The sequence below is a fragment of the Lissotriton helveticus genome, chromosome 7 (genome assembly GCF_964261635.1).
Source record: "Lissotriton helveticus chromosome 7, aLisHel1.1, whole genome shotgun sequence".
Lineage (NCBI taxonomy): Eukaryota > Metazoa > Chordata > Amphibia > Caudata > Salamandridae > Lissotriton > Lissotriton helveticus.
The window spans coordinates 1,297,343,472-1,297,370,621 of NC_136068.1; the positions used below are offsets into that span (position 1 = coordinate 1,297,343,472).

The following is a 27,150-nucleotide window of genomic DNA, read 5'->3' on the forward strand; positions in this document are numbered from 1 at the left end:
TGGAGATCAAAGGAGCCAAACTGTGGCCACTGTAATTCAACATTGCTTCGTTTCGTATATTTTACCCATAAGGAAGAAACCATGATAGCAGATGTCCCATATTTAACATACATCTCATAACTTGGAGTTCCTTCTGGAGGAAGCGGGCAGGCTCCCTCCAGAAGGGATTCCTCTGTACATACGCAACAACATAACTTTCGGAACTTACTACTAACTGGCATATTTTTACTTCAGGCAGACAACAGTGGGAGAAAAACACTCACCTCACTTTCTTGGCTTTTGCAAAAGTCAATACAGACAGAAAACAGAGCACAAGTGGTGGATGATCAGTCCACCCTTACCCGAAAATGTTGTTCTCTTCTGCAGACGTAGGCACGAGTCCGGATCCAGACAGAGACCGCACCAAAGGGGGCACCAGCGGGACGCAGTCAGGTGGCCCAGACCGGATGGGGAAGACCGTGTGCAAGACTTCTGGTCTATCGGACTCAAAATGGTCCCTCAGGTAGGCACGTCCCATCAGGGAGAGAGGCAAGGACCTCCAGTGGGCCACGCCCGATGCTAACCGTGTCAGGTGCGGCTCAAGATTCTTCGCGAAGAACTCCGTCCGGTCCCTAGGTACGTTCACCCCAAATATTTGAATCCTTCAGTGACAATCGAAGCAGGACACCGCATCGGAACTCTCGGGGGAGGGCCCGATAATGGGTAAATCAGGGATTTGGCCCCGTTAATTGTATAGCCGGAGTAGCTACCAAAGAGCTCAAATAGATGGAGCACCTGAGCCATTGAGTGGTAAGGCCTCGCCATGTAGAGGACGATGTCATCGGCGTAGAGGGATATACGCTCCTCCCACTCATCAGTCAGAGCCAAGCCCCAAAACGACCTCTCTCTCCTGATCCAGTGCGCCAGCGGCTCCAGGGCCAAGGCAAAGAGGAGCGGAGAGAGAGGACAACCCTGCCTAGTACCACGCCGCAGGGGAAACGTCCGAGACATCGCCCGTTCACCCTCACCCTGGCTACCGGTTGTTCGTATAGTAGCCGCACCCAACTGCAGAAGACAGGACCAAATCCCAACCGCTGCAGTACCATAAATAAGTACGGCCATTCAATGCTGTCTAAGGCCATAGAGGCGTCCAGCGCCATTAAAGCCGTTTGGGTGTCGCCGATGTCCTCCGTCATATATAAGACTCCATAGAGCCGACGTAGATTGTGCCTAGTACTCCTGTGGGGCATGAATCCTGACTGATCCACATGGATCAGGTCCGGCAAAACCGAGATCACGCTAGTCGCCAAATACATAGATTTTATTAAGAACATTGTAAAAGGTGCTTATTGCCTTTGATTACTGCAGATGGAGGAAGAGGCTTCTAATAAAGCAGAGTCCGAGTTATTTGCTGAAAGCGTTAATCTTCCTGCAGAGCTTAAGTGTGAGACCAGGACGCAGTAGGACCTTCCAAGTGGGGGGAGGAGGCGGAAGTGCCTCAGAGGGCTGATGCTGAAAAAAGGATGGACACTGGGGTGGAAGAAAAGTCATGGAAGTTTGGCTGTTGCTGCTTTAGGGACTGGGGCAAAAGCCAGGGAATCTGCGTCTCAAAGCGCTGGGGTGCAGAGCAAGTAAAAAAGTAGACTGTAGGTTTGTAAAAAAAGCAGCACTGTTAAAGAAATAACTTATGCAGAAGTAAACAAAAGCGGGAGGGGAGATTTTGGCTTAGTAAAACAATACAAACCACACCTGCACGCCTGAACGTCTAGAAAGTCTGCTTGGCAATAAATTACTGATAGCATTGGGGCACTAGGAAAGGGATTTGGGGGGGTCTGTCTTGCAATGGCATCCTTGAATTTTAAACATGCCATTGGGATGCAGCATTCACGATGTCCACTTAGTTTGACCAGCGCTAGGACTAAACGCTTGTAAAATACAAAGTGTCAAAGTGAATACTTACAGGGAGCAAAAGCAGGCAACGCCGTAAACTGGTCATTTTAAGTAGGAGTTATACCATTGAAGGAAGAACATGAGTTGTCATGCAGGAGATTTTGAACTGCTGTATGAATACTTTTGTTTTCAGTTTCTCACAGCCGGCTTGGACTGTTCCCTACTTTGAAAGTCCCTAAATCTGAGGACTGGCGAGATTCGAAGTAAAGACCACAAGTGCGGCCGCAAAGGAATGTCAGGAATGTAGGCATCCGGCCGCGCTGCTGCTCGCTCCTGAGCTCCCTAAGCCGGGGGAGAGAGAATACAGGACATGCACCCGCCTTTGGCAATTGCGTGCTGTCTTTCTTAGAAACATGAATCCACCCCAGGTTCACATATCAGGGTCCCATTGTTTCTATGCTGCTGTAGGAAAGGCTTGCACTGCACTACTGTTTGTGCTCTACCTGTTATGTGGGTCCTGGATAGGTATGCACTGCTGCTGCCTGTACTGCACCTGTTTTGTATGCGAGTGAAGCATTTTTTGCAGCTGCTGCCTGTACCGTACCTGTTTTGTATGTGAGTGAAGTTTGTTTGTAGCTGCCGCCTGTGCTGTACTCTGTGTCCATAAAGAAAGCCTTCACTCCCCATGCTTTACTTGTTCCTTTTTAAGAACCCAACCCCTCATTTTATATATTTAAAACTTACATTGCCAATAAAAGAACTTGGATTTTCATATTTCTTTTTCCTCACCATCACTTTGACAGAGATACTCATGCTGAGTCTTGTGTGTTGCAGGTTGAACTCATACAATCTGGTAGAATCTCGAGCCACCCTGACTGCCCAGCACAACTCAACTCAGCAGCAGATCTCCGTGGGCACTAATCTGATTGAGCCGTGGTGTACCCAGTTGGGATCGGTGTACATGGCACTGGGCGAAGTTGATCTTGCTGAAGGTACCTCACAGTTTGCCCATCTCTGAGAATAACTTGCCCGCGAGTCACACCCCTGTTTTTTTTTTAACCTGTATATATGAACTTGTTGGGAGTGGCCAACCTGCATCCTGGAACAGCTGTTCTCATTGCTTCAAATTGACCTTGGCACATAGCAGTGCTACTGCTTTGGGTTGGGGAAGGCTGCAGGTCTAGGCAATAACTGTAACTATTTGGTTCAGTACCTTTGACTTCACCATCACCGCACAACTTTATTAGTACCAGAGTTCTGTGCCAGGTTGTAATGCATGGGGGAAAAGGTATAAGATACATAGGATACCCTAAAATTCTCTTGTTGGCATAATTAAAGACTGAGGCAGATTTTGGTCAGAAGATTTCCACAGCAATAGATACACAACAGCAGAAACGAAACGCAGAAGGCCTCACTGGCTCCAGGAGGGTTTCCAGCTTGACTTCAGATACAATGATGGATCAGTGGCATGACAGTAGTCATTTGTCACCGCTGAATCTTCATTACTAGCCAGATGCTTACTTGAGATCACAGGTGGGGTATATATCTGTAGGCAGACAGCATCTGTGGTGCATTAGTCTTAGAGATCTCCACCACTAAATCTGTGACCTCAACCTCTTCAACACCCTCCAGTAGCCAGCAGCATCAAAACAGCTAAATATGGCGGGGCAGGTTAAACTATCAAAAAACGATTAAAAAAACTAAAAAGCATTCTGTTTCCCTAAATCTCTAACACTGCTGTAAAAGACTTAATTTCCTAGCAGGGCAGAGAAGAGTGAATAGATGACTATACTTCTATAGCATTCTATACCAAAGAAAGCTCTCTGCGCAGTCATGAGATTTCACTGCTCTGTAAGTTGAAAATGAGACAGGGTAATGGTCTGGATAGACAAAGGTAGGAAAGTCCATACTTTTGCATCGTGTGATGAATAGTGGGTCTCCTTCACTGTTCAGGCCGACAGACAGTAACTCTTCTGAGCATGATATATGACCCTCTAAGTCCAAGCACAAAAGGTAGAAACCAATTTTACTCACCACCAGAAGCCAATGAAGAGCATCTCTAGAGGCTAACGTAGTTTTTTATTTGCAGTCCACACTTATTCGGGCAGCTGTGTTTCATGGCCTTTAAAGTCCATTACAGAGTGAAGAGGCTAGACCAGAGTGTATACCATGCAATTGATCCAAGTGAAGTTAACTGGTATTCCACCATAGTCCTGTGTGCTTTGGGTTAGAAGATTAAACAGGATCTTGATTTGTTAGCATCTCAAAGACAGGTGCTGAGTGCAGCACTAATCTAGGGTGTCAGGATTGTATGGACACCCATTACTAAAACCTAGGTGTTTCACTGTTTTTAAAAGAGGACGATTTGGCTGTATTACAGAGCTGGGAGGATGTTTCAGAAAAGAATAGGGTCTTATTTGTGGAGCTCTTAACCAGCTACTGCCTCTGTGTTTTCCCTGGTTGTGTCAGCACCAGTGAAGAGAACACCTTCACTTTTTTTCCACTGACTATAGCTTGAAAGAAAAATGTTATTTATGTAACTAGATCAGAACTCTTCTAGAAACATGAAAAGGTAGAAATGGAAATAAGACTGAATGTTGGCAGCATCAGCAAATAGAATTTCACAAAAGTTACTCTTACCTTTAATTCCTCTTCCATCCCATTCAAACCATACTACCATAATGTTTAACCATGACAAAGGTAAGACTAACAAAGGAAAACTTCATAAACTCAGGATTGAAAGCATTAGAAATAGGCAACCGAGGATTGGTGTGAATCGAGGTTTGGAAGGAATTTGTGACGTTGGCCGTCAAACCAGGATCTGAATCAAACATAGTCAAGGGTTTACCTAAAGATGGGAAAATTACATGTAAACCTCCTTTGTGACAAAGAACTAGGGGCCTGTAGGGAATAATCTGGGAATGCTTTTTGGTTCGGTGGAAGGAACACAATGCAACTCTTTAGGAGTTGCTTGAAGAAGTTGTCAAACTTTATTTTTCCCAAATGTGGTATACATATTCCCTCTACCCTCTCCTCCCAGTCTCCCTCCCCACCACATTCTGAACTTTACCAAGTTTCAGCTCCCTGGTGCAGGGAATTTGGGGATACCCTAGCCAAGGAGGCAGCACTAGCCAGAGTAAAGTGGAGTAACTAGGAAGGTGGTTTGCAAAAGAAATTCCCAGACTCTAGTTTTACATTCCTACACAGTATATTTCCGCCAACCTACCCCATCATTTAGCATTGAACGAGTATGTGTTGCCAACCTTCTTCTAACCCTGAAGCCACTGGCCTCTACTCAGGAGTGTCGGCCTGGCTTTACTCCAGCATTATCCTTTTCGAGGTGTGCTGACCTTCGATACTAAGTATGCTGCTCTCAAATTCTATATAGCCATGTTATTTGTGAAGTGCTGTATTGCCGTGTTGCTAAGTCCATACTTTATAAATAATGTTAATAAATAAACAACATTCTATGAGACATATGCTGAAAATACAGCTATGTTCAATTCCAGATGCGCACCACCTGTATCTCATACCCCTCAACGATTGAAAAAGCGTACCTGATTATCACGAAGAGTAAGTGTCTTGCTAGCAGTGGTTTTTTCACCCTCCTTTTCGCCGTCTATGTGGGCGGAGGTCAGATGAAGCCTGCTCTGACCATGATGAGCTCATCTGTGATTAGCAATTACATAAAACCACATATGATCTTTCTCGGGTCTTTACAGTGCTATGTAAGGTTTGTCACAGCTTACGCAGCTGTGGCAACCTTTAGTCACACTTTAAAGAAGATGCCAAAACCCGTAAACTAAGCCTGGGTAAAACTTTAGTTGCACCAGCAAAATTCCTGAATTTCATGGATTTCGCAAAACACAAAATTTGGGAAATTTCTTGGAGTTTTGCATTATGCTATTTTTGAGTATTTTTTTTAACTAAGAGCACATACAAATGTCTAATGAGATACCAGTGGGAAACAGGTTTGCACAGAACATTTTGAACCTGTATCTTGCACGCTCATTTATAAAGTTATTCGACATACTGAAAAAACAAATGTTTCTCTGAGCAATCATCTACGTTTCATAGAAGTTGAAATTATACATTTCTGTCTCTCCCTTCACTAGCTAAAAGCATCAAAATCTCCTGACGATTAATTAGGGTGAAAGGAGGAAATGCAACTTTACTCAGTTGGTTCCTATCATTGCAAGTGCAGGCTTGGCATTGTGTTTTTTTATGTATGATCTGAGCAGATGTATCTTCCTTGAGTTTAGGAATGATTCCAAAACGAGGGGTAGAGAAGGCTCCCTATGCACATTTTGTCACATATGAGGGGCATGAGGAATCAGTGTATCTGTGGTATAACCCAGGAATGTTTAAACATGTTACATCTGATTGTTATTCGGAAAATGCTAATATTTAGTCAATAGAATTGTGTTTAAGGCCCTGCTTTAGATCTTCGTGGATGGGTTACTCCATCACAATGATGATGGATGTCACGTCCGCCAAAATATAAATCCTGCGGGACATAATGGGATTTATATTTCGGCTGACGGAATATCCGTCACCGTTTTGACTTAATCCGTCCACCGAGATGTAAATTAGGCCCTAAGTTTGTTCTTTGAATATGTTTTTTGCTTTGTTGTGGGAAATAGGTTTGCTAATTTTTTTATGTTTGTGATTATCTGTAAGACAATGTGCACCAGTCAGAAGACTGACATAAATTAATTTCACATTTTTATTCAGTGTATCTCAGTATGAACATAAATATCCTTAGTCTGTCTGGGGCAGCATATGGGGAAGAGCTGTTCCAAGAGAGGGAACTTTTTTCATCAACTTGCAGTTTTTTAATCTATTCCTTTAAAAACCCGTACGTCAATGCATATGACCAGTTCGAGGCAAGAAGCCATTAGACCTATCGTTGACAGCTCTGTAACTTTTGAGGTTTTACTGTTTGGAAGTGCAGGGGACGCTAAATAGATTACCTTCCTCCTGATACATTGGTGGTTAGCAAGAAGCATTTTCAGAAAGGTGGGGTCTAAGTTGTCTATAAATACTTTGACAGCTTGATGGTCTGTTTGTGATGTACTATAGTATCTGAGGGCACCCTCCTCTCCTTGTCTCCTGTTTGCCAGGGTGCAATGCTGAAGCTGCAATCCCGTTGCTAACCAACTCCCTTTCTTGTCTTGGACAGGGAGAAGGGTGCCAATACAGCAGCACGCCTAGAGTGTTGATCACTTTTTTGGTGTGCTGCCGCAATATTAAAAAGGCACTTATTACATTTCCCTGCACTACGTGGCAGGCACCTTGCGGTTCCTGCCTCATGGTGCAGGGAAATTTAGGGGGGGCAACCTGCGCTCAGTTTTCCAGCTAGCTATGCTTTGACATGCTGGTACCTGCAATGAGCATTTATTCAACAATATAAACTGCATATTAAGTGTAAGGAAAATAACAATTTAACTTTGTACGTGCATAGCTTAAAGTAAAAAGTAATGCGCTGTGACGCGGTTTCGCTTTTTTTTCCTTAAACCATTGTAGCACAGCAGCTCGCACCGCTGTGCAACATTTAAAAAAACTTGACAAACCAATAGATCTTGAATAGGCTAAAACTGTTGGCTTTGCCAACGCTTGTTTTAATCTTGTTTGCAGTGGGGTGCTTGTTTTTAACACTTCCTTTGTTTTCTGTTTATAGGGGGGCTGCCTGTGCTGCAAGCCCGGGTGCTGACATGTGTGGATGGTATTGACCTGCCCCTACTGGAGCGTGCAGTTCTGGAGCAGCGGAAATATCTGGGCATCAGAGGAGGACATGGGAAGAGCAAAGAAAACCCATAACCCTGACCTGACAAGGAAAGTCAAAGCGCTGTTGATCTCCATGATATTGTTTGATTTTTGACTTTTTCGTTCAGTTCAGATTTGAGTCTGCACTTTGGCCTCACTGAGTTTCAAGTGTAGAAATTGGACTGGTCCAACCAGCAGTGCGTGGTTTGTGGGCAGCTGGTCACCTCTGCATTCTGACTGTGTTATTAATTTGAGCAAATGGTCAATTCTGCTCAATGAGCCAAAAGAATTCCAATGCGATCTAGTGAAAGTGTAATAGACCTTTAGTTGTGCACTGGAGGAAGTGATTAAATTACATTGAGGGGAGGTTATTAATGTTAAGGTCGTAGACAATTACACTGGCCTGAAAGGAAGCAAGAGTGCTCTGGAAGAAAGGCAGTTGGACAACCCACTATGTTTTCTAGAGAAGGAGATGGACTGGCGTACTAAACTCCAGAGGGTGGAAGACGACTTCCCCACGAAGCAATGGATGTTGAAATGGGTCCTTACCCGGGGAGAATGGCAATATATATTGCAATATATACTTAAATAAACAATGAATGGGGAAAGTTGACCATCTTACTGGTGCCTTGACCTCTGGAGGATATTGGTGAATGAGCTAAGGGACTAAGGTTGCAACAAACTATTTTGCTAAACAATGGCCAACCGAATGGACTACCATAGTGAGAAGTGGAGGAAGGCTGAACTACTGCACAATGGGTGGGAGGTGTGATGCATTTCGCACAAGTTTTATGGGATGTATGGCTGCCTGTCTTACTGAGCAAAGGGGGGGGGGGTGTACATGTCACAAAATACTGAAGGAGCATGGAGGTGTAGCTCTGAGAAATTAAAAATATGCCTTAATACCTCAGAGGTCAATGGACCAACTTGTGCAGCATCAGTTTGGTTGACCATCACACTGTACTCTGAAGATGAGAGCATTACAAATCTATGGAATCTAGGAAAGGAGCAATACCGGCAGCGAGCAAACAACTCTTCTATTTTAATAGGCCACCTGAATAGTTATTCGTATTCCAAAGAGATACATGACATGTATAAGTTACTTCTATTCTTTTTAGAAGGATGGAGGAGGGAAGCCCTGAATCCTTCACCCATGATAAATGTTTTGGCATTCGCTGCAGTTCTATCTGCTTATAGTAAATTGTGAATACGTGCAGAGTGCTGATATTTAGACAAGCAATAGACATTTAGATCTATTTCATTTCAACCATCAATGGCAAATTGCATTTCCAGTCAAGTCAAGAATAACTTTATTTCGGCTAAAAAAGACCATAAAAATATTTACAGGTTAAAAAGTTAAAATACAATGCATACAAAATTCTGAATAAAATATTAAACTATTACAGAATGACAATTAAGATAACTGACTGTGACCCTAGTAGTCTCTATACAGATTATGATTATAGCGCTGCCTTATCTCAAAGTAACCTCTTATATAATTAGCTACTGCAATACAGATTTCAGCCGTAGCCATTGATAGTAAAAAGTTAAAACCATCAATATATGAACAAGGGTGAATATTCCTAAGTAATGGGAGCAGAAATCTTGTTCTTTCTGATTTATACAATGTGCAAAATAATACAAAGTGCATAGTGCTTTGAACGAAGGTATCGTAATATAGGCAAGGCATCAGCTTGTTTGACAACCCTCCTAGGCGAGTAAATGCCGGCAAAAAGTGCACGGTGCATAAACAGAACCTGGTAAGATAAAACCGGAAATGGGACTTAATAGAGAAAGATAGATAATATATGAAAGAAACAGGTTAGTATTAGATTCCTTACCTTAGAATATCCCGAGGCGTCAGACTGGATCCGGAAAATATTATGTAGCAGTACCCCTACGCGTCTGCAGGCGTCGTCTGCGGCTCCGCGTCCATCGGCGGCGTAGTTGGCGCCGGGATGACATCGTCAGAGTACTTAGACGTCACCCTCGCGCGCTGACGTCAGTTCTTCTTTTTTCCGCGCCAGCTAGCGCAGGTCCGGAGAAAGCAGTACCTTAGTCATTATTTGACTAAAACGTTTTTGACCTTTTTGATCTCTTCTCGAGTCTTCACGACTCTCGGTGCCGGTAGGGAATGCCCGGGTTCAAGCCCTGTACCGACTGCAACCGACTGATGTCGGTTACCGATCCCCACCGCCGGTGCCTGTATTGCCTTGGGGCCGACCACGACGACCGGTCGTGCCCCGACTGCCGTGCCTTGATGTCGAAGGCTAAGCGGGAGCGGCCCCACAAGCGCCTCGAGCTCTGGCAGTTGGCCTCGTGCCGCTCGTGGTCCCGGTCCAGGAGGGGGTCGAGGGACCGGTCGCGGGGCCACAGTCATCGAAGCTCGACGAGTCAACACCATTCGTCGGGCTCCAAGTCCTCAGGTAAGAGGCACAAGAAGTCGAAGAGACGCCATCGCTCTTCTGACTCCCCGCGACGCGGCCGGGGGTTCGGGCGACACCGCCTCTGCGGCTCCGCCGGAGCCGCAGGCGCTGCAGCCAGCTCCATACCTGCCGGTCCCTGGGCTGAACGCGACGCTGGAGGAGATCGAGGCCTTCCTCATGGCCATGAGGTCCCTCTCTCCGCCGTCGGGTCCCCCGGCCCCGACTGGGAGTCCAAGTGGGCCGGGTGCTCCGGCCACGGCGCCGTCAGGTGCTTCGGCCCCGGCGCCGTCGGCGACTTCGGTCCTGACGCCGCAGGCTCCCGCTGGATCCGGTTCCGGATCCGGGTCGCCGCTGGTCAACCTCACGACCCCGCAGGCATCGACCCCCAGGGTGTCGCCCCCGCGCCGTCTCCGCACAACGCCGTCCCTGATCCCACTCTCGGTCCGGATCCGGCGTCGGACCAGCGTCGACCGACGCCGCATTCAACGCTGGCTGAAGAACCTTTCTTCTTTGATCCGGCTCCATTTTTTGACCCTGAGTTTCAGGAGATGGAGGACGAAGGAGATTGGGAGGGGTCTGAAGACCCTCTGACACGTGAGTGTCAGTCCTTCCAGGACTGGACAGAGGAGCTAGGGGAGGCCAGTGGTCTTGATATCTCCCCTGACACTGGCTTTGTCTCCCCTCCTACCGTGGCTACGGAGGAGGGGGCTGCTTATAGTGTGGTGCTGACGCGGGCAGCCAAGGCCTTGGCGCTTACGCTCCCCGTCGCTACTGTGAGGTCTAACATCCTCAGAGAGGTCCTTAAACCACAGACTGGCGCTCTGGAGCCTTTACTGCCGTTTAATGAAGCTCTCATGGACGTCCTGTTGGGCATCTGGTCCAGGCCCGCTACAGGCCCCCCTGTCGATAGGAACGTCGCCAGGCGCCACGGCCCAGCTGCGGGCGACCCTAGCTTCCTGTCCACCCACCCTACCCCCGAGCGTCTGGTTATCCAGACCTCTGCTTCCCAATCCGCATTCCCGACTGCTCCCCCTGATTTGTATTTGTATTTTGTATTTTGTGTATTTATAAAGCGCAAACAATCGCTCCGGAAGGAGCATCCTGGCGCTAACTACAAAGTGTGCAAAACAAAATTCTCAGGGACAGAAGAAAAAAGGAACTAGACGAGGGACATTACATAATCGTCAGAAAGGGAGTAGATCCATGTTTTAAGTTGTTTTCTGAATTGTTTTTCCTTGGTCAAAAATCTGAGGTGGGTAGGAATAGAATTCCACGCTTTCCCAGATAAAAACGACAGAGACTTGCCTCCTTTGGTCTTAAGTTTAAATTTTAGTGGCTTAATCAGATTCTGACCTGAAGATCTTAAAGACCTTACAGGATTATAGTGCGGAAACCGTTTAATGAGATAAGCCGGGCCAATGCCATTGAATGCACGGAATGCTGTTATTAAGATTTTAAACAATATTCTTTTAGGTAGTGGTAGCCAATGTAAGGTTTTTAAAGCTGCCGAGGCAGATGATCTCCTGGGAAGCTTAAGCACAAGTCTGGCCGCTGCGTGTTGCACGCTTTGAAGTTTTCTAAGGGTGTTTTTCGTTTTTGCGCCTGCCATCAAACCGTTGCAGTAGTCAAGACGTGCAAGAATTACGGCCACTGCCTTTCTTGAGTCTATGGGCAGAAAGTCAAAGAACTTCTTCATTGACTTAATGATATTAAAACAGCTTCCGGTAACATTTCCAACATGTTGGTCAAAAGATAATTCGTTGTCGAAAAGGACTCCTAGATTTCTTGCTGATGTAACTACTTGTGGTGGCGCAGGGATGTTCTCGGGCCACCATTGTCTAGGACAGAATTGGGAATTTCTGCCCATTGGCAGAATTTCCGTCTTACTGGTGTTACATTTAAGATGGTTTTCCTCCATCCAGCGAAAGACATCTTTTAAACATCTCTTAAAATTCACCTCAGCATTTATAAGATTGTTCTCCAGAGGAACAATCAGCTGTGTGTCGTCGGCATATGATGTTACTAATATGCCATAAGACTCAATTAAAGAGATGAGAGGGACCATGTAAATATTGAACAATAAGGGGCTCAATATAGATCCTTGGGGAACTCCAGAATGTACCTTCTTCTCATTAGAAAGAAAGGAGCCCAAGGAGATAGTCTGGGACCTGTCTGTCAGGAAGGAGATTATCCAATTCAATGCAACATCCGTAATTCCTATCTCCCTAAGTCTATTTATCAATATGGGATGGGAGATGGTATCGAAAGCCGCCGTGAGATCTAATAAAATTAGGACAGCGTTCTTTCCCTGATCTTGCAATAGTTTTATTGAATCCGTGAGTTCAATCAGGGCAGATTCCGTGGAATGTTGTGAACGGAAGCCCGACTGCTGCGGATGAAGAATATGATGTGTGTCTACATAGTTTTTTAATTCTTTATGAACCATTTGCTCAGTGATCTTGCCCAGCACTGGAAGGAGTGAGATCGGTCGTAAGTTGGTAAGATCCGTAGGAGATTTGTTCGGTTTTTTCATGAGGGGTCTCACGATAGCATGTTTCCATTCACTTGGCACCACACCTGTGCTCAAGGAAGCATTAACAATCTCGTTAATGATAGGATTGACAGCCTCAATAAGTTGGTGAAGGATTCTGGGTGGACATGAATCCGAGGGAGCACACGATTTACATGACATAATAGCCTCCCGGGTCTGGAGGAGCGTGACCGGGGTGAAGGTTCTAAGGCATGCCTTCAGATTCCTTTCACAATCCAATGAGGTAGCGGACAGGACATGAAAGGGAGTTTGGAAATCCTTTTTTATCAATGAGATTTTTTCTTCAAAGAAGTCCGCAATCTGGTTGCAAAATTCTAGCGAGGGCGGAATTTCTATTTGGAGAGCTCTAGGGTGTGTGAAAGACTTGACAATGGCAAATAATTTTTTTTGCTTTTGCTTAGCAGTGTTAATCGCATTGGTGTAATAAGTTTTTTTTGCTAATTTAATTGCCGTAAGGTAAATTTTTCTCTGTTGAATATATAAGCTTCTATCTGTTGGGTCGTAAGTTTTTCGCCAGCTACGTTCCTTCTTCCTGCACAATAGGTGAATTTTTGTTAGTTCCACTGTGAACCAGGGGGCATTGATCTTTCCTTTTTTCATTTTGCTTTGGGGGCGATTTTGTGGGACTCTGTCCTTTATCTCTTGACACATCCATGCGTGAAAGCATTTTGAGCCCTGGGTAGCATCACCAGGCAGGGTGGAGATAGGTGCAGTAACAATAGGATTAAGCTTCAAATTAGCCTCGACTCGCGTCCAGTTAACATGGTTCCCTGAATTATGGGTCAATTTAATTAGAGATTGTGGCTGTGTAAGTTTGATATAAAATGGGACCATGCAGTGCTCTGACCAAATCTGTGGGACAGGTGGCTGCGTTTCTAGGAGGGGAAAATTAGAACATATTCCGTCCAAGGTGTGCCCTGCTTGATGAGTGGGTAATATGACTGTTTGAGGGAGATCAAAAATCTCCAAGGTTTGGAGAAAATTCAGAACCTGTGCGTCAGATGTGGATTCCAAATGTAAGTTAAAATCACCCAGAAGCGTGAAATGTGGATATCGAACTAAAAACTGTCCTAAGAAGTCACTTAGTGAGTCTAAAAAAGCCAAGGGGCTACGTGGAGGGCGATAGATCAATCCGCCTGAGAAGGAAGATGAATCATTTAATCTGATTGAAAAGCCTAAGCCTTCAATCCCTTTAAGGGGATCTAAAGTAAAGGTGTGACATTTTATATGGCTTTTAAGCACAATCGTTACTCCTCCTCCTTTACCTTTCTTTCTATCCTGTCGGAAGATGGTATAACCAGGTGGGAGGGTAGTTGCTATATCTGGATTACTGGACTCTGTCACCCAGGTCTCCGTTATAAAAAGACAATCTAAATTTGAATGTACGATAAGATCGTTTAGATCTTGACTGTGACAGGCCATGGAGCGCGAATTTAATAGCCCCCCCTTAACACATGGAATATTTATCGGGGAAATGTTTGACGGGTACTGTTTTTTAATAGGAGCCCAGGTTAACGACCATTGACAGAGTCTACACGAAAAAGGTCCTCTGATTTTAGTCATCTCTATCATACAAGGACAAACTTTAGGCATAGCAAAGTTGGTAAAATCACTTGCCTGGAGTGGAACGGCTGGATGTGAGTAACCGGCCCCTCCCGCGCCTGTCGCGAACTTGGCGCGGACGGGCGCAGACGGGCTTTCCTTTGGCGCGCCTTTGGCGCGCCATCTTCGCGCCCGCTGCGCCCGCCCGCTGCGCCCGCCCGCTGCGCCCGCCCGCTGCGCGGACGGGACCTATGGTCACTCATATACTGGTAGAGGGGGGTGGGAGGGGTCACCAGACTAGAGCGCTACCCCTTGTCACGACCAACCCAAGATGGCGGCGGTCCCTGAGTCCGATCGCGTCAGCTGTTAATCGCTGCGCGTGGACCAGGGGATCGAGTTGCTGCGAGGGTAGAAGGGATATGAATAAAAGGGAATTTCAGTCTTCCCGAAAGTGCAAAAACACAGGTAAAAACAATTTATGGCGCTATTAAGACAATCAGGCTAACACCCGGCTTTCCGCCTCAGGGGAACAATATAATACACACAAAGTATACTTGCGCGAGGTTACACGCCGCTTTTTGTACCTGGGAGGGCGGGAGGGGTCACCAGACTAGAGCGCTACCCCTTGTCACGACCAACCCAAGATGGCGACCGTCCCTGAGTCCGATCGCGTCAGCTGTTAATCGCTGCGCGTGGACCAAGGGATTGAGTTGCTGCGAGGGTAGAAGGGATATGAATAAAAGGGAATTTCAGTCTTCCCGAAAGTGCAAAAACACAGGTAAAAACAATTTATGGCGCTATTAAGACAATCAGGCTAACACCCGGCTTTCCGCCTCAGGGGAACAATATAATACACACAAAGTATGCTTGCGCGAGGTTACACGCCGCTTTTTGTACCTGGGAGGGCGGGAGGGGTCACCAGACTAGAGCGCTACCCCTTGTCACGACCAACCCAAGATGGCGGCCGTCCCTGAGTCCGATCGCGTCAGCTGTTAATCGCTGCGCGTGGACCAGGGGATTGAGTTGCTGCGAGGGTAGAAGGGATATGAATAAAAGGGAATTTCAGTCTTCCCGAAAGTGCAAAAACACAGGTAAAAACAATTTATGGCGCTATTAAGAGCTACCCCTTGTCACGACCAACCCAAGATGGCGGCCGTCCCTGAGTCCGATCGCGTCAGCTGTTAATCGCTGCGCGTGGACCAGGGGATCGAGTTGCTGCGAGGGTAGAAGGGATATGAATAAAAGGGAATTTCAGTCTTTCCGAAAGTGCAAAAACACAGGTAAAAACTATTTATGGCGCTATTAAGACAATCAGGCTAACCCCCGGCTTTCCGCCTCAGGGGAACAATATAATACACACAAAGTATGCTTGCGCGATGTTACACGCTGCTTTTTGTACCTGGCAGGGCGGGAGGGGTCACCAGACTAGAGCGCTACCCCTTGTCACGACCAACCCAAGATGGCGGCCGTCCCTGAGTCCGATCGCGTCAGCTGTTAATCGCTGCGCGTGGACCAGGGGATCGAGTTGCTGCGAGGGTAGAAGGGATATGAATAAAAGGGAATTTCAGTCTTCCCGAAAGTGCAAAAACACAGGTAAAAACAATTTATGGCGCTATTAAGACAATCAGGCTAACCCCCGGCTTTCCGCCTCAGGGGAACAATATAATCCCAGGAAGGACGCAGAAGATCCAGTTGGCAGACCAGGTCTCAGATGTGGGCATGCTGGCCTGTGGAGTCCCGCAGGGATCGGCACTCTCTCCGCTCTTATTTAACATGTACCTACAACCATTGATTGAGTCCCTGGCAAACATGAATTGTAAAGTCTTCAACTATGCCGACGATACTCAGCTGCTGCTGAGTATCGATAATACACCATCGGCTCAGTCCTTGGCCCAAGACATTCTACGATTTACAGTGAATTGGATGTCGTCCAATTTGCTGAAAATCAATCCAGATAAAACGGAAGTGCTTGTAGTTTCAACTTCTACCTCCCCCTGGAATGATTTGTTTTGGCCACAAGAGTTAGGACCTACCCCAAAACCGTGCCCCAGTGTTAAGAGTCTCGGCATGAAAATCGACCAGGAACTCTCGATGGTCAATCAAGTATCCACCGTAGTTGGCTCCTGTACCAACCTGATCAGGCAACTACGTAAACTCGCCCCCTTGCTCTCGAGAAATATGCTGCGAACCATTGTATCAGCCACCATAGTGTCTAGAATAGACTATGGCAACGCTTTGTACCTCGGCCTTCCAAAGAATTCCATCAATCGTCTTCAGGTTATCCTGAATGATGCAGCACGCTTGATCTTTGGATTGCCGAGGAGGACCCATGCCTCCCCTCTGCTCTATAGGCTACATTGGCTGCCTATAGCGCAGAGAGTCGAATTTAAGAGTATGTGTATCTGCCACAAAGCAGTCCACGGACAGGCGCTAGCCTATGTAAAAGAAAGGCTCAAGTTATACGAACCAAAGCGTGCCCTGCGATCGTCCGGATCTTTTCTGTTATCCTGTCCACGCTTCAAGCTAACAACTAAAGGAGGCAGATCTTTTTCAGTTCAGGCCCCTACCATCTGGAATAAGTTACCGGAGGCGCTTCGCAGAGAACCTAACCTCCTCCATTTTAGGAAGTCCCTGAAAACCTTACTCTTCAAGGACGCTTTTCCATCTCAATAGTCGGCCACTAGATCAGACACCTCCATACCTTTATTCCATCTTTGTTGCTGTACTTGGTCAGTAGCGCTTTGAGACCTGTCGGTGAGTTGGCGCGATACAAAACACAGTTACAAATTACAAATAATACACACAAAGTACTGATTGGGAATCGAAGAGGTATGAACAGTTTGGTAAGACGCTGTTCTCGTCCCTTAGCTGCGGACTGCGGTCCGTCAACACAGCTTGCCTCTTGGGCCATTATACCCACTCTCTGTGGGATACGGTTGCATCCGTGCTGCCAGAGTGTCCGGAGGGGGCCCGGGCAAAACTCGCTCAAGCCCTCGCGGAGGGACAAGATGCAGCTCGGTACTCTATACGATGTGGACTGGATACCACGGACTCGCTGGGCAGGGTGATGTCAACGACGGGGGCGGTTCGCCGCCACGCCTTGCTGAGGTCCGCCAACTTCTCGGCCGATGTCCAGAACACCCTCATGGACATGCCGTTTGATGGCAGCCACCTCTTTGGTGGCAAGGCAGATCATGCGCTTGAATGTTTCAAGGACTCCAGGGCTACGGCCAAGTCCTTGGGCCTCTTGGGGCAGCGTCAGCAGCAGTCTGCCTTTCGCTCCTTTCGTGGCCAAGGAAGGGGCGCCCCTTCACGTCCTACCAGCCACGGGCCGCAGTCTAACATCCAGCGTGGGGACAACGGCGTGGCCATTCCACATCTACTTCCGCAGCACCGCCTCAAAGCCCTCCTAGTCCGAGCTTTCAGGCCCATTTAACGCCAGTGGGGGGCAGGGTCCGCCATCACCTCCTTCACTGTCGTACCATCACTTCGGACAGGTGGGTGCTGCAAATCGTCCGAAGGGGCTACTCCCTCCCCTTCGAGGCAACCCCTCCAGCCATGCCACCGCAGTACCACTGCGTGTCGGGGAATCACTTGCAACTTCTGCAAGAGGAAGTGTCGGCCCTCTTGGCCAAGGGGGCCATCGAGCACGTTCCTGGGCCAGAAGTAGGGTGTGGTTGCTATTCTCACTACTTTCTGGTACCCAAGAAGGGCAAAGGGGGCCTACGCCCTATCTGGGACCTAAGGAACGTCAACGGCTTCCTCCGGAAGGAGAAGTTCAAGATGCTGACTCTGGCACAGGTCTTGGCTGCCCTGGACCCCGGAGACTGGATGGTAGCGTTGAACTTGCAGCACGCGTATTTCCCTTCCGGCCCACCGGCGTTACCTGCGTTTCACGGTAGGCCAGGAGCACTTTCAGTTTACCATGCTCCCCTTCGGCCTTACCAGCGCCCCACGGGGTTCACAAAAGTGATGGTGGTGGTCGCAGCTCATCTGCGCAGGTCGGGGGTTTCAGTCTTCCCCTACCTCGACGACTGGTTGTTGAAGGCGGGCTCGCCCCAGACAGTCGTCAGCCACCTCCAGACTGCGACCGACCTCCAGCACATGCTGGGGTTCCCCATCAATGTGCCGAAGTCGCACCTGTGTCCCTCCCAGGATCTCCTCTTCATCAGAGCGGTTCTAGACTCGGCACAGTTTTGGGTTTATCCTCCCGAACAGCGGGTTCGGGATATTCAGGCTCTGATTCCGATCTTTAAGCCATTATCCCGAGTCTCGGTCAGGTTGACGCTGCGGCTTCTGGGGCTGATGGCCTCCTGCATCCTTCTGGTGCATCACGCCCGGTGGCGGATGCGGGCTCTGCAGTGGGACCTGAAGTTTCAGTGGGCCCAGCATCAGGGCAACTTGTCCGACAACGTCTTGATCTCGGAGGGCACTGCAGTGGTGGCTCACGGACCGCGATTGGTTCAGCGGCAGATCCCTCTCCCTACCCCAACCGAAGCACGTAGTTGTGACGGACGCGTCCCTCCAGGGCTGGGGGCCCACATGCGAGAGGCAGAGATCAGAAGACTCTGGTCTCCGGCGGAGTCCGGGCTCCATATCAACCTTCTGGAGCTGCGGGCGATCCGGCTTGCACTGAAGGCATTCCTCCCCTCTGTCCGGGGGAGTGTAGTGCAGGTGTTCACGGACAACACCACCGCCATGTGGTACTACAACAAACAGGGTGGGGTGGGGTCGTGGACCCTACGCCAGGAGGCTCTGCGCCTCTGGCAGTGGCTGGAACATCAGGGCGTGACCCTGGTGGTTCAACACCTGGCAGATTCCCTGAACGCCAAGGCGGACTAACTCAGCCGTCGGTGCATGATGGATCACGAATTTCGTCTGAACTCGGACGTGGCGCAAGGTCCCTTTCAACAGTGGGGAGAGCCTTGGTTAGATCTATTCGCCACAGAAGAGAACGCACAATGTCATCAGTTCTGCGCGTTGGAATTTCCAAGGCAGCACTCGCTCGGAGACGCTTCTCATCGCGAGTGGAGTTGCGGTCTGTTGTACGCCTTTCCGCTTATACCACTTCTGCCCAGAGTGCTGAAGAAGATCAGGCGCGACCGGGCCCAAGTCATCCTTGTGGCTCCGGAGTGGGCACGAAGATACTGGTATCCCGAGCTACACAGCATGTCAGTTGATTACCCGATTTGTCTGCCTCTTCAGGAGGACGTTCTGTCGCAGTAGCAGGGGACGGTCCTCCACCTGAACCTGTCCAGCCTCCACCTCCACGCGTGGAGATTGAGCGGCGACAGTTGAGGCCTGAAGTCTGTGATGTTATTCTGGCAGCCAGGCGTCCCTCCACAAAATCGGTATACGCCTGCAGGTGGAACAAATTTGTGGCATGGTGCACAGCAAAGGCTGTGGATCCACTCTCTGCCCCTCTGTCTGAGGTTTTCCTCTTTCTTCTTTCTCTTGCCCAGCAGGGCTCTGCTCTGGGCACTATCAAGGGCTACCTCTCTGCCATTTCCGCCTTCTTAAGGCTACCTGATCAGCCCTCTTTGTTCAAGTCCCCAGTTGTAAATAGATTCTTGAAGGGCGTCACTCATATGTTCCCTCCTGTTCCTTTCGTGATGCCTCAGTGGGACTTGAACCTAGTTCTGACTTATCTGATGTGCGCCCCCTTCGAGCCACTTCATAACTGTCCTCTTCCTCTTCTTACCCTTAAGACTGCATTCCTTGTTGCCATCACCTCTGCCAGGAGAGTGAGTGAGCTCCAGGCCCTTTCTTCTAAACCTCCTTTCCATTCTGTCCATCCGGACAAAGTTGTGTTGCGGACGCGACCCTCTTTCCTGCCCAAGGTAGCCACAGCCTTCCACATCGGGCAGTCCATCACCTTGCCCACCTTCTTTCCGCCTCCTCATCCCTCGAAAGAGGCAGAGAGGCTCCACCGTCTGGACCTAAAACGTGCGCTCTCATTCTATCTGGATCGCACACGCCAGTTCCGGGTGGATGACCAACTCTTTGTTGGTTACGTGGGCACTAAGAAGGGTCGGGCGGTGCACAAACGAACCATCTCTCGGTGGGTCATCTTGTGCATCAAGATTTGCTACTCTTTGGCGAGGAAGGAGCCTCCTGTTGGGCTGAGGGCCCATTCTACTCGGGCCACGGTGGCTACCACTGCCCTGGGTCGTGGAGTCCCCTTGCAGGACATCTGTCAGGCAGCTACGTGGGCCTCGCTGCACACGTTCGCAAGACACTACTGCCTGGACAGCCAAGCCCGGAGAGATGGATTTTTCAGCCGTTCCGTTCTCCAGGACTTTCTGGTGTGATCATTGGTTCGCAGACCCACCACCGGGGTTGGTATTGCTGGGGTATCTATCTAAGGTAAGGAATCTAATACTAACCTGTTTCTTTCAGATGCACAAGTTACTTACCTTCGGTAACAATATATCTGTAAGAAACAGTAGTTAGTATTAGATTCCTTACAGCCCCGCCCATGCTCCCCCTTCTGCGAACCGATATCTAGGGTTAAGGTCATCCCCTTTCAGGGCCCTAGTTTTATGGCACCAGTGTTGGTTTTTATCATGGCTCTGCGTTTGCTGGCGCGGAAAAGCTGTGTATAAGAACTGACGTCAGCGCGCAAGGGCGCCGTCTAAGTACTCCGACGACGTCATCCTGGCACCAAGGACACGGAGCCACAGACGACGCATGCCGACACGTAGGGGGTACTGCTACGCAAAATTTTCCGGATCCAGTCGGACGCCTGGGGATAGCCTAAGGTAAGGAATCTAATACTAACTACTGTTTCTTACAGATAATCGTTACCGAAGGTAAGTAACGTGTGCATTGTGCAGGGGCCGGAAGCAAACGGGGGTCTCCCATATCATCATGTTGGTGACTGTTTGAAATGGGATTTCTGGTTGGCTAAGGCTTGCGCCAAAGCCATGCAGAAACCACCACTCTAGTCAGGGCAAAGGAGTTACACGCTGAAGATAACCCTTGCTCACCCCCTTGGTAGCTTGGCACGAGCAGTCAGGCTTATCCCAGAGGCAAGGTGTAAAGCGTTTGCGCATCACACACACCGCAGCAACACACTAGACACACCACAAAAGAAACTCCACACAAGGTCATATATAAAAATAGCCTTTGTATTATCCTAAACACATTAGAATAGTACACAATATACACTGTATACACTGTGCCAACTGGCACTAGGCAGTATTTACAGGGGGTATATACACATGACAGAGCTAATTGGGCCACTGTCAGAACCATCACAAAGCACACATAGTAAATGTAGAACACAACCAATAATTACTGGCAAAATACTGTACTCCGCATTATATCCTGCAACATAAATCACTCTATGCAATAAGTGTCACATTAGGCGTAAAACACATTATGCGCCAACTTCATAAGCATAAACACATTATACAATCCGCATCACCAGCATAAGCACAGTATACCCTAATCTCATTAGCATAGACGCATTAGGACTCACCAGCATAAACACATTATGCAATAACCTCATAAGCATAAACATCATAGGCATAAATCATGGTGCATAAATCACATTTGTCAGAGGCACCACATAAAACACATTAGGTCCTGGCGCCCTACCAACCTACCACCGACCCCCTGGCCAACTGGCCTTCTCTCTGGGGCGCAAATGCCCTATGTCCAAAATGTCAGGGCTTGGCTGCCAATGCAGCAACATCAAAGGGCGTGCAATGCGCTGGGGCAGGGCAGGATTGTACCCCACTCCTTTCTCATCAAAAGAACCAAAATGCCCACAAAGAAATATTAGCGCTGGCCCTACTGTGCCTCCTGGGTCCCCTCTGGGACTCTCCAACAAATGTGCCCCACATTGCAGCTGCCCGTGTTGGTGCGGTGCAGCTGGGGAAAATAAACAAGCACTGGAACCACTTTGCCGCCTGAGCCCTACTCCGGGACTCTATAAAAACAAAAGTGCCCCCCTTGGTGCAGCTGCCCGCAACGGCGGTGCAGCTGTGAGGGGAATGAGCAGCGGTGCTCTGGAGCACCGCTCTGGGGCTCTTTCTACCAAACTGCCCCCAACGTTGGAGCGGCCCACTCAGAGCAACAGGCACCGACAATGTGCCTCGAACGGGGGGCCCTCCTGGTACAGCTTCCCATGCAGCCCCCCACTCACTGGGACTCCGTAGGCCAAAATGAAGGGGGGTGCCATTGTAGGCACCAACAACAGTCAGGCTGCGGTCCCACTCACCGGGGCTGCTGCTCGGGGACTCCGTCTCCTCTTCTGGCGGCAAGCGGGTCTCCCACAGCTCACGGGGGCACCGCTCAGGAAGACGCAGACTTCGGGACTTCTTCCAGACTTCGGGACTTCTTCCCAACCCTCCGGACTTCCTCACAGCTGCGACTCCGCCCACTGTCGGGCACCCGCTATTGGCACCACAATGCGGGGTGGGCACCCATTGTTAAAATAGGCATAAAGCGGGGTGGGCACCCATTCTTCAAAGGTGCATGAGAGCTGGGTGGGCTCCCTCTCCGATCAGCAGAAATGCGGGGGAATCCCCACGTATGGATTCTCTCTTAATGGGCTGCAGCTCCGCGCTGCAAAGCCCTCGCTCTTCTCTGGGGCAATCAAAGTCAGAGCGCCCATAGGGCCCTGGATTTCCAGAAAAGGTCCAAGGGGCACAGCTTGGCCCAGAGAGGCCAGCACACAGGGCCCTCCAGCAAGGAGGCCAGCCCTCATGGCTTTTCCTCCAGCGCCCCCAGTAGCAGCAAGCCCGGTAAGTACAGGAACAGCACAACTTTCATAGGGTCACAGCCCCTATATTTATATTACATCTTCGCTTTGTCTGCCCTGGCACGGGGCTTGGGGGAACCAGCCAAAACTGGTTCAGGGGGGAATTGGAGCACTTTGTTTACAAGGCTCCTCTTCCCCTTTGTCAGGTGAGGGCTCGTCATCAGACACACCACAGGGGGCGCAGCCAGCATTGTACAGGCTAGGCATAGACCTATTCAAGGACCAGGGACTTCTCCTTTCACTATTCCGAATGCAAATGTCCCATTCATCCTAGTGCTGACTCACCCTGCCCCACCGGGAGCCGCACACACCTAACCATCCCCTGTCACTCAAAAGCCAGACATGCAATTCACATCAGGCAGACAGACGCATAGCACACAGAAATGCCAACTTCTAAAAGTGGCATTTCTAAAATAGTTATTATAAATCTGCGCACACCATTGCGTAGCATTTATTATTACCATTCCAAGTATACCAAACTTGACCATGCTGCTCCTCTCATTTTAGAAATTACCACTGAAACACTTATCAGGAAATCCCCAGTTCATTCCTATCCAAGGGCAGCCTCACAGTAGTGAGAAACCAAAATGGTTGTGTGTCACTACCAGGACATGTCACACACTTAAGGTACATGTCCTACCTTTTACTTTCAATGCACCCTGCCCATAGGGCTAGCTAGGGCTTACCTTAGGGGTGACTGATATGCAGTAAAAAGAGGGGTCAAAGACATGGCACACACTTTAGGTGCCATGTCACAGCGGCAGTAACCCTTCGCGCACGAGCCCTGTAATTGGCAGAGGCCTGAGGTTTGAAAGGCTACCTTGGTTGGTGGGGCAATCAGCGCTGCAAGCCCACCAGGAGCAATTAATTTACCAGCCCTGGGTATATGAGATACCACTTTACGAAGGACTGACACGTAAATTAAATAGGCCAAACAAGTGTAGACCAATCTTACCATATTCAAGATAGAGAGCACACGCACTTCCCACTGGACAGCTGTGCTAAAGTGCCCAGAGTTCTAAAACCACAAACAACATGTCAGAAAAAAGGCTAGGAGAAAGGCAAAAAGTTTAGGGATGACCCTGCAAACAAGCATTTACAATGCAATGGTTTCGCCTTTTGAAAAGTTTGAGCTATTGGCATTGTAAATGACAAAGTTCGTATTTATGTGTTGGTTTTGAAAACAGATAAATAAATGGCATTGTCATTTACAATGCCAATAGTTTAATCTCTGGCAAATGCCACACAAAAACACACAGACCCACACACACACACAGACCCACACACACCAACAGAGCCCCACACACACACACACACAGAGCCACACACAAAGAGCCACACACACACAGACCCACACACACAGACCCACACACACACAGACCCACACACACACAGACCCACACACACAGCCACACCCAGAGCCACACACACACAGACCCACACACACAGACCCACACACACAGAGCCACACCCAGAGCCACACACACCCAAAACCACACACACACACACACACCCAGAGCCACACATACCCACCCAGAGCCACACACACCCACCCAGAGCCACACACACCCACCCAGAGCCACACCCACCCACCCAGAGCCACACACACCCACCCAAAGCCACACACACACACCCAAAGCCACACACACACTCAGGAGAGCAAGCACAGCGAGGGGGCAGGGAAGCAAGCACAGCGAGGGGGCAGGGAAGCAAGCACAGCGAGGGGGCAGGGAAGCAAGCACAGCCAGATGGCAGGGAAGCAAGCACAGCCAGGTGGCAGGGAAGCAAGCACAGCCAGGTGGCAGGGGAGAAAGCACAGCCAGGGGGCAGGGAAGCAAGCACGGGCAGGGAAGCAAGCACAGCCAGGGGGCAGGGAAGCAAGCACAGCCAGGGGGCAGGGAAGCCAGCACAGCCAGGAGCAGGGAAGCAAGCACAGCCAGGGGGCAGGGGAGCAAGCACAGCCAGGGGGCAGGGGAGCAAGCACAGCCAGGGGGCAGGGGAGCAAGCACAGCCAGGGGGCAGGGAAGCAAGCACAGGGCTGCAAAGGGGTGGTGCTGTGTAAAAACATACACAAGTTAGCCCTTTGCATTAAAGGAGCAGATTAGTAAAATTACATTTAGATTTGGGGCTACATCGAGGCACAGGGCTACAAAGGGGTGGTGCTGTATAAAACACATACAAGTTAGCCCTTTGCATTAAAGGAGCAGATTAGTAAAATCACATTTTTGCACACAAATTAGGTAGTCGAGGTTGCATTGTACCGGTGACATCAAGGCTCAGAGGCGGACCCTTCAGCATGTTTGCAGATTCTGTTCAGTGCAGCCTTAGGCAGGCCAGCAGTGATGTTAAAACCAAAAATATGAGTGCCTGGTAGGTAGTACTCCCCATTAGTGCTTATACTGCTGAGGTCATGTGAAAGCAAGTTGAGAGTGGACTTGCTTCCACTTGAATTATGCAATTAATGAATGTGCACACATCTTAAACCACAGGAAAAAAAAAAGGGGGGTCTCTACCTAGGAGCAAGTTGACAATTTGAAAATATAATTAATTTGCACAGGGATGATCTGGGAATCTGACGCAGTGACGACATGTGTGGTCTATGCAACCAGGATTCACGACTCCAGGAAAGGGCCCCATCTGCCGAAGGAGCCTCACGTTCCTATTAAACATTTATGCCAGCACTGTGAACACTTATCGGGGACGACTTTGTAGCCTTGCCCACTCTTGGAAATAGGCACTGTTAGGATCTTCAGCATGAAGGTGCCCACAGCTGGGTCTAGAGAGCCAGCAGTTTGAAACACTGGACATCAAAGGCCAATGGGGGTTTAAAGGAGTGACGGGAGAGGGAACCGATTTGCGGACGGAGCAAGCATAGACAGGAGGGAGGAGGTGGGGGGAAAAGGTTTTAAACGCACACATGCGCTATCATGCTTTTTTCCGATGTAAATTAATATTTAAATATAAAGGGAAGCACAATGTCTTTTAGCTGTCACAAAAGCATAAGGGGAAACATGATGGCATTTAAAAGTAACAAAACCACAAAGTACCACCCCCCACTAAAAAAAGTGAAGCTTGTACAAACAGTAGCAGGAAAGAAAGAAAATAGTGTTTCCCAAATGAACAGATAAGCACGGGAGGGGGGATGGGCTCACGGACAGCGGGAGGGGGGACGGGCACAGGGACAGCGGGAGGGGGGACGAGGGTCTCTACCTAGGAGCAACAAAACCACGAAGTACCACCCCCCACTAAAAAAAGTGAAGCTTGTACAAACAGTAGCAGGAAAGAAAGAAAATAGTGTTTCCCAAATGAACAGATAAGCACGGGAGGGGGCACAGCCTGGTTGCATTGATGCAAGACTGGGCATTATTTTTAATGCACATTTTCCCTTTGTTAACATAAACTGTTTCCCCATGCAAACAAGGAAGGAAACTATCACATATAAAATACTTTTTTTACAAAGGTATTCCGTTTTTTGTGGCAGTCTCAGTATGATTATAGTGCGTACTCGTATAGGAGCGCTTGATTCTGCTTAGTTACGTTTTGATGAGGACCAGTTGGTTAAAGAAAGTTAATGGAACACACTTGCTCCATCTTGATTAGCAGGTCTTCCTCTTGTCTCTACTGCATTCAAATGAGAGCAAACAGGCTCTTATCGTTCTCATCCCACCCCTTCCAGTTCCAGGTCCGGCATTAATTAATTTATGTCACTGGATGAAACCAGACTTTAAGTAAGAGGAGATAAATGCTGAGGGGAGACAGGAGGAGGAGGAATCCTGAAATAAAATTATGATTCTATAAACTAGCCTGTTGTTGTTTTTAGAATCCGTACACAAACATTCATCACAAGTAGCCTGGCACAGGCAATTTGTCTGCGTCCTGCCTGTCCCTCACCACCAATAAGGACAACATTTGAAGACAGAAATATACATTTGAAGACGTTTGCTGTCTTGCTCTTATCGTTGTGTCACATAAATGTGTGACAAGTACCTGATATTTTCAGTAACGTGCAAGGGTGTGCACAGAGTGCGGTTAATTAGGGTGGAAGTCTTGGACCTTCAGTATTTGTTTCCATGCCATGCCAGCCTGAAGAGTTGTGAATCACTCGCTACGCTAGCTCCCCGTAGTGCAGTACGACATTAATTTTACGCCCTACCACTTTCAAATGTCACCAGCCACCTCTGTTGGCAAGTGCAGAGGTTTGACTTGTGCTACTCGAGAGGACAGGT

At 48.6% G+C, this 27,150-nt stretch overlaps 1 protein-coding gene across 1 annotated transcript in view; it reads left to right on the forward strand.

The window, feature by feature from the left end:
• Window positions 1-9,002, forward strand: part of TEN1 (TEN1 subunit of CST complex) — a 95,360-nt gene extending 86,358 nt beyond the window's left edge. The window contains exons 3-4 of the mRNA XM_078650827.1: window positions 2,704-2,861; window positions 7,550-9,002. Coding sequence (XP_078506953.1) covers window positions 2,704-2,861; window positions 7,550-7,689 — 298 coding nt within the window. The 3' untranslated portion in view covers window positions 7,690-9,002. The remainder of the gene's footprint in view (window positions 1-2,703; window positions 2,862-7,549) is intronic.
• Window positions 9,003-27,150: the final 18,148 nt, after the last annotated feature.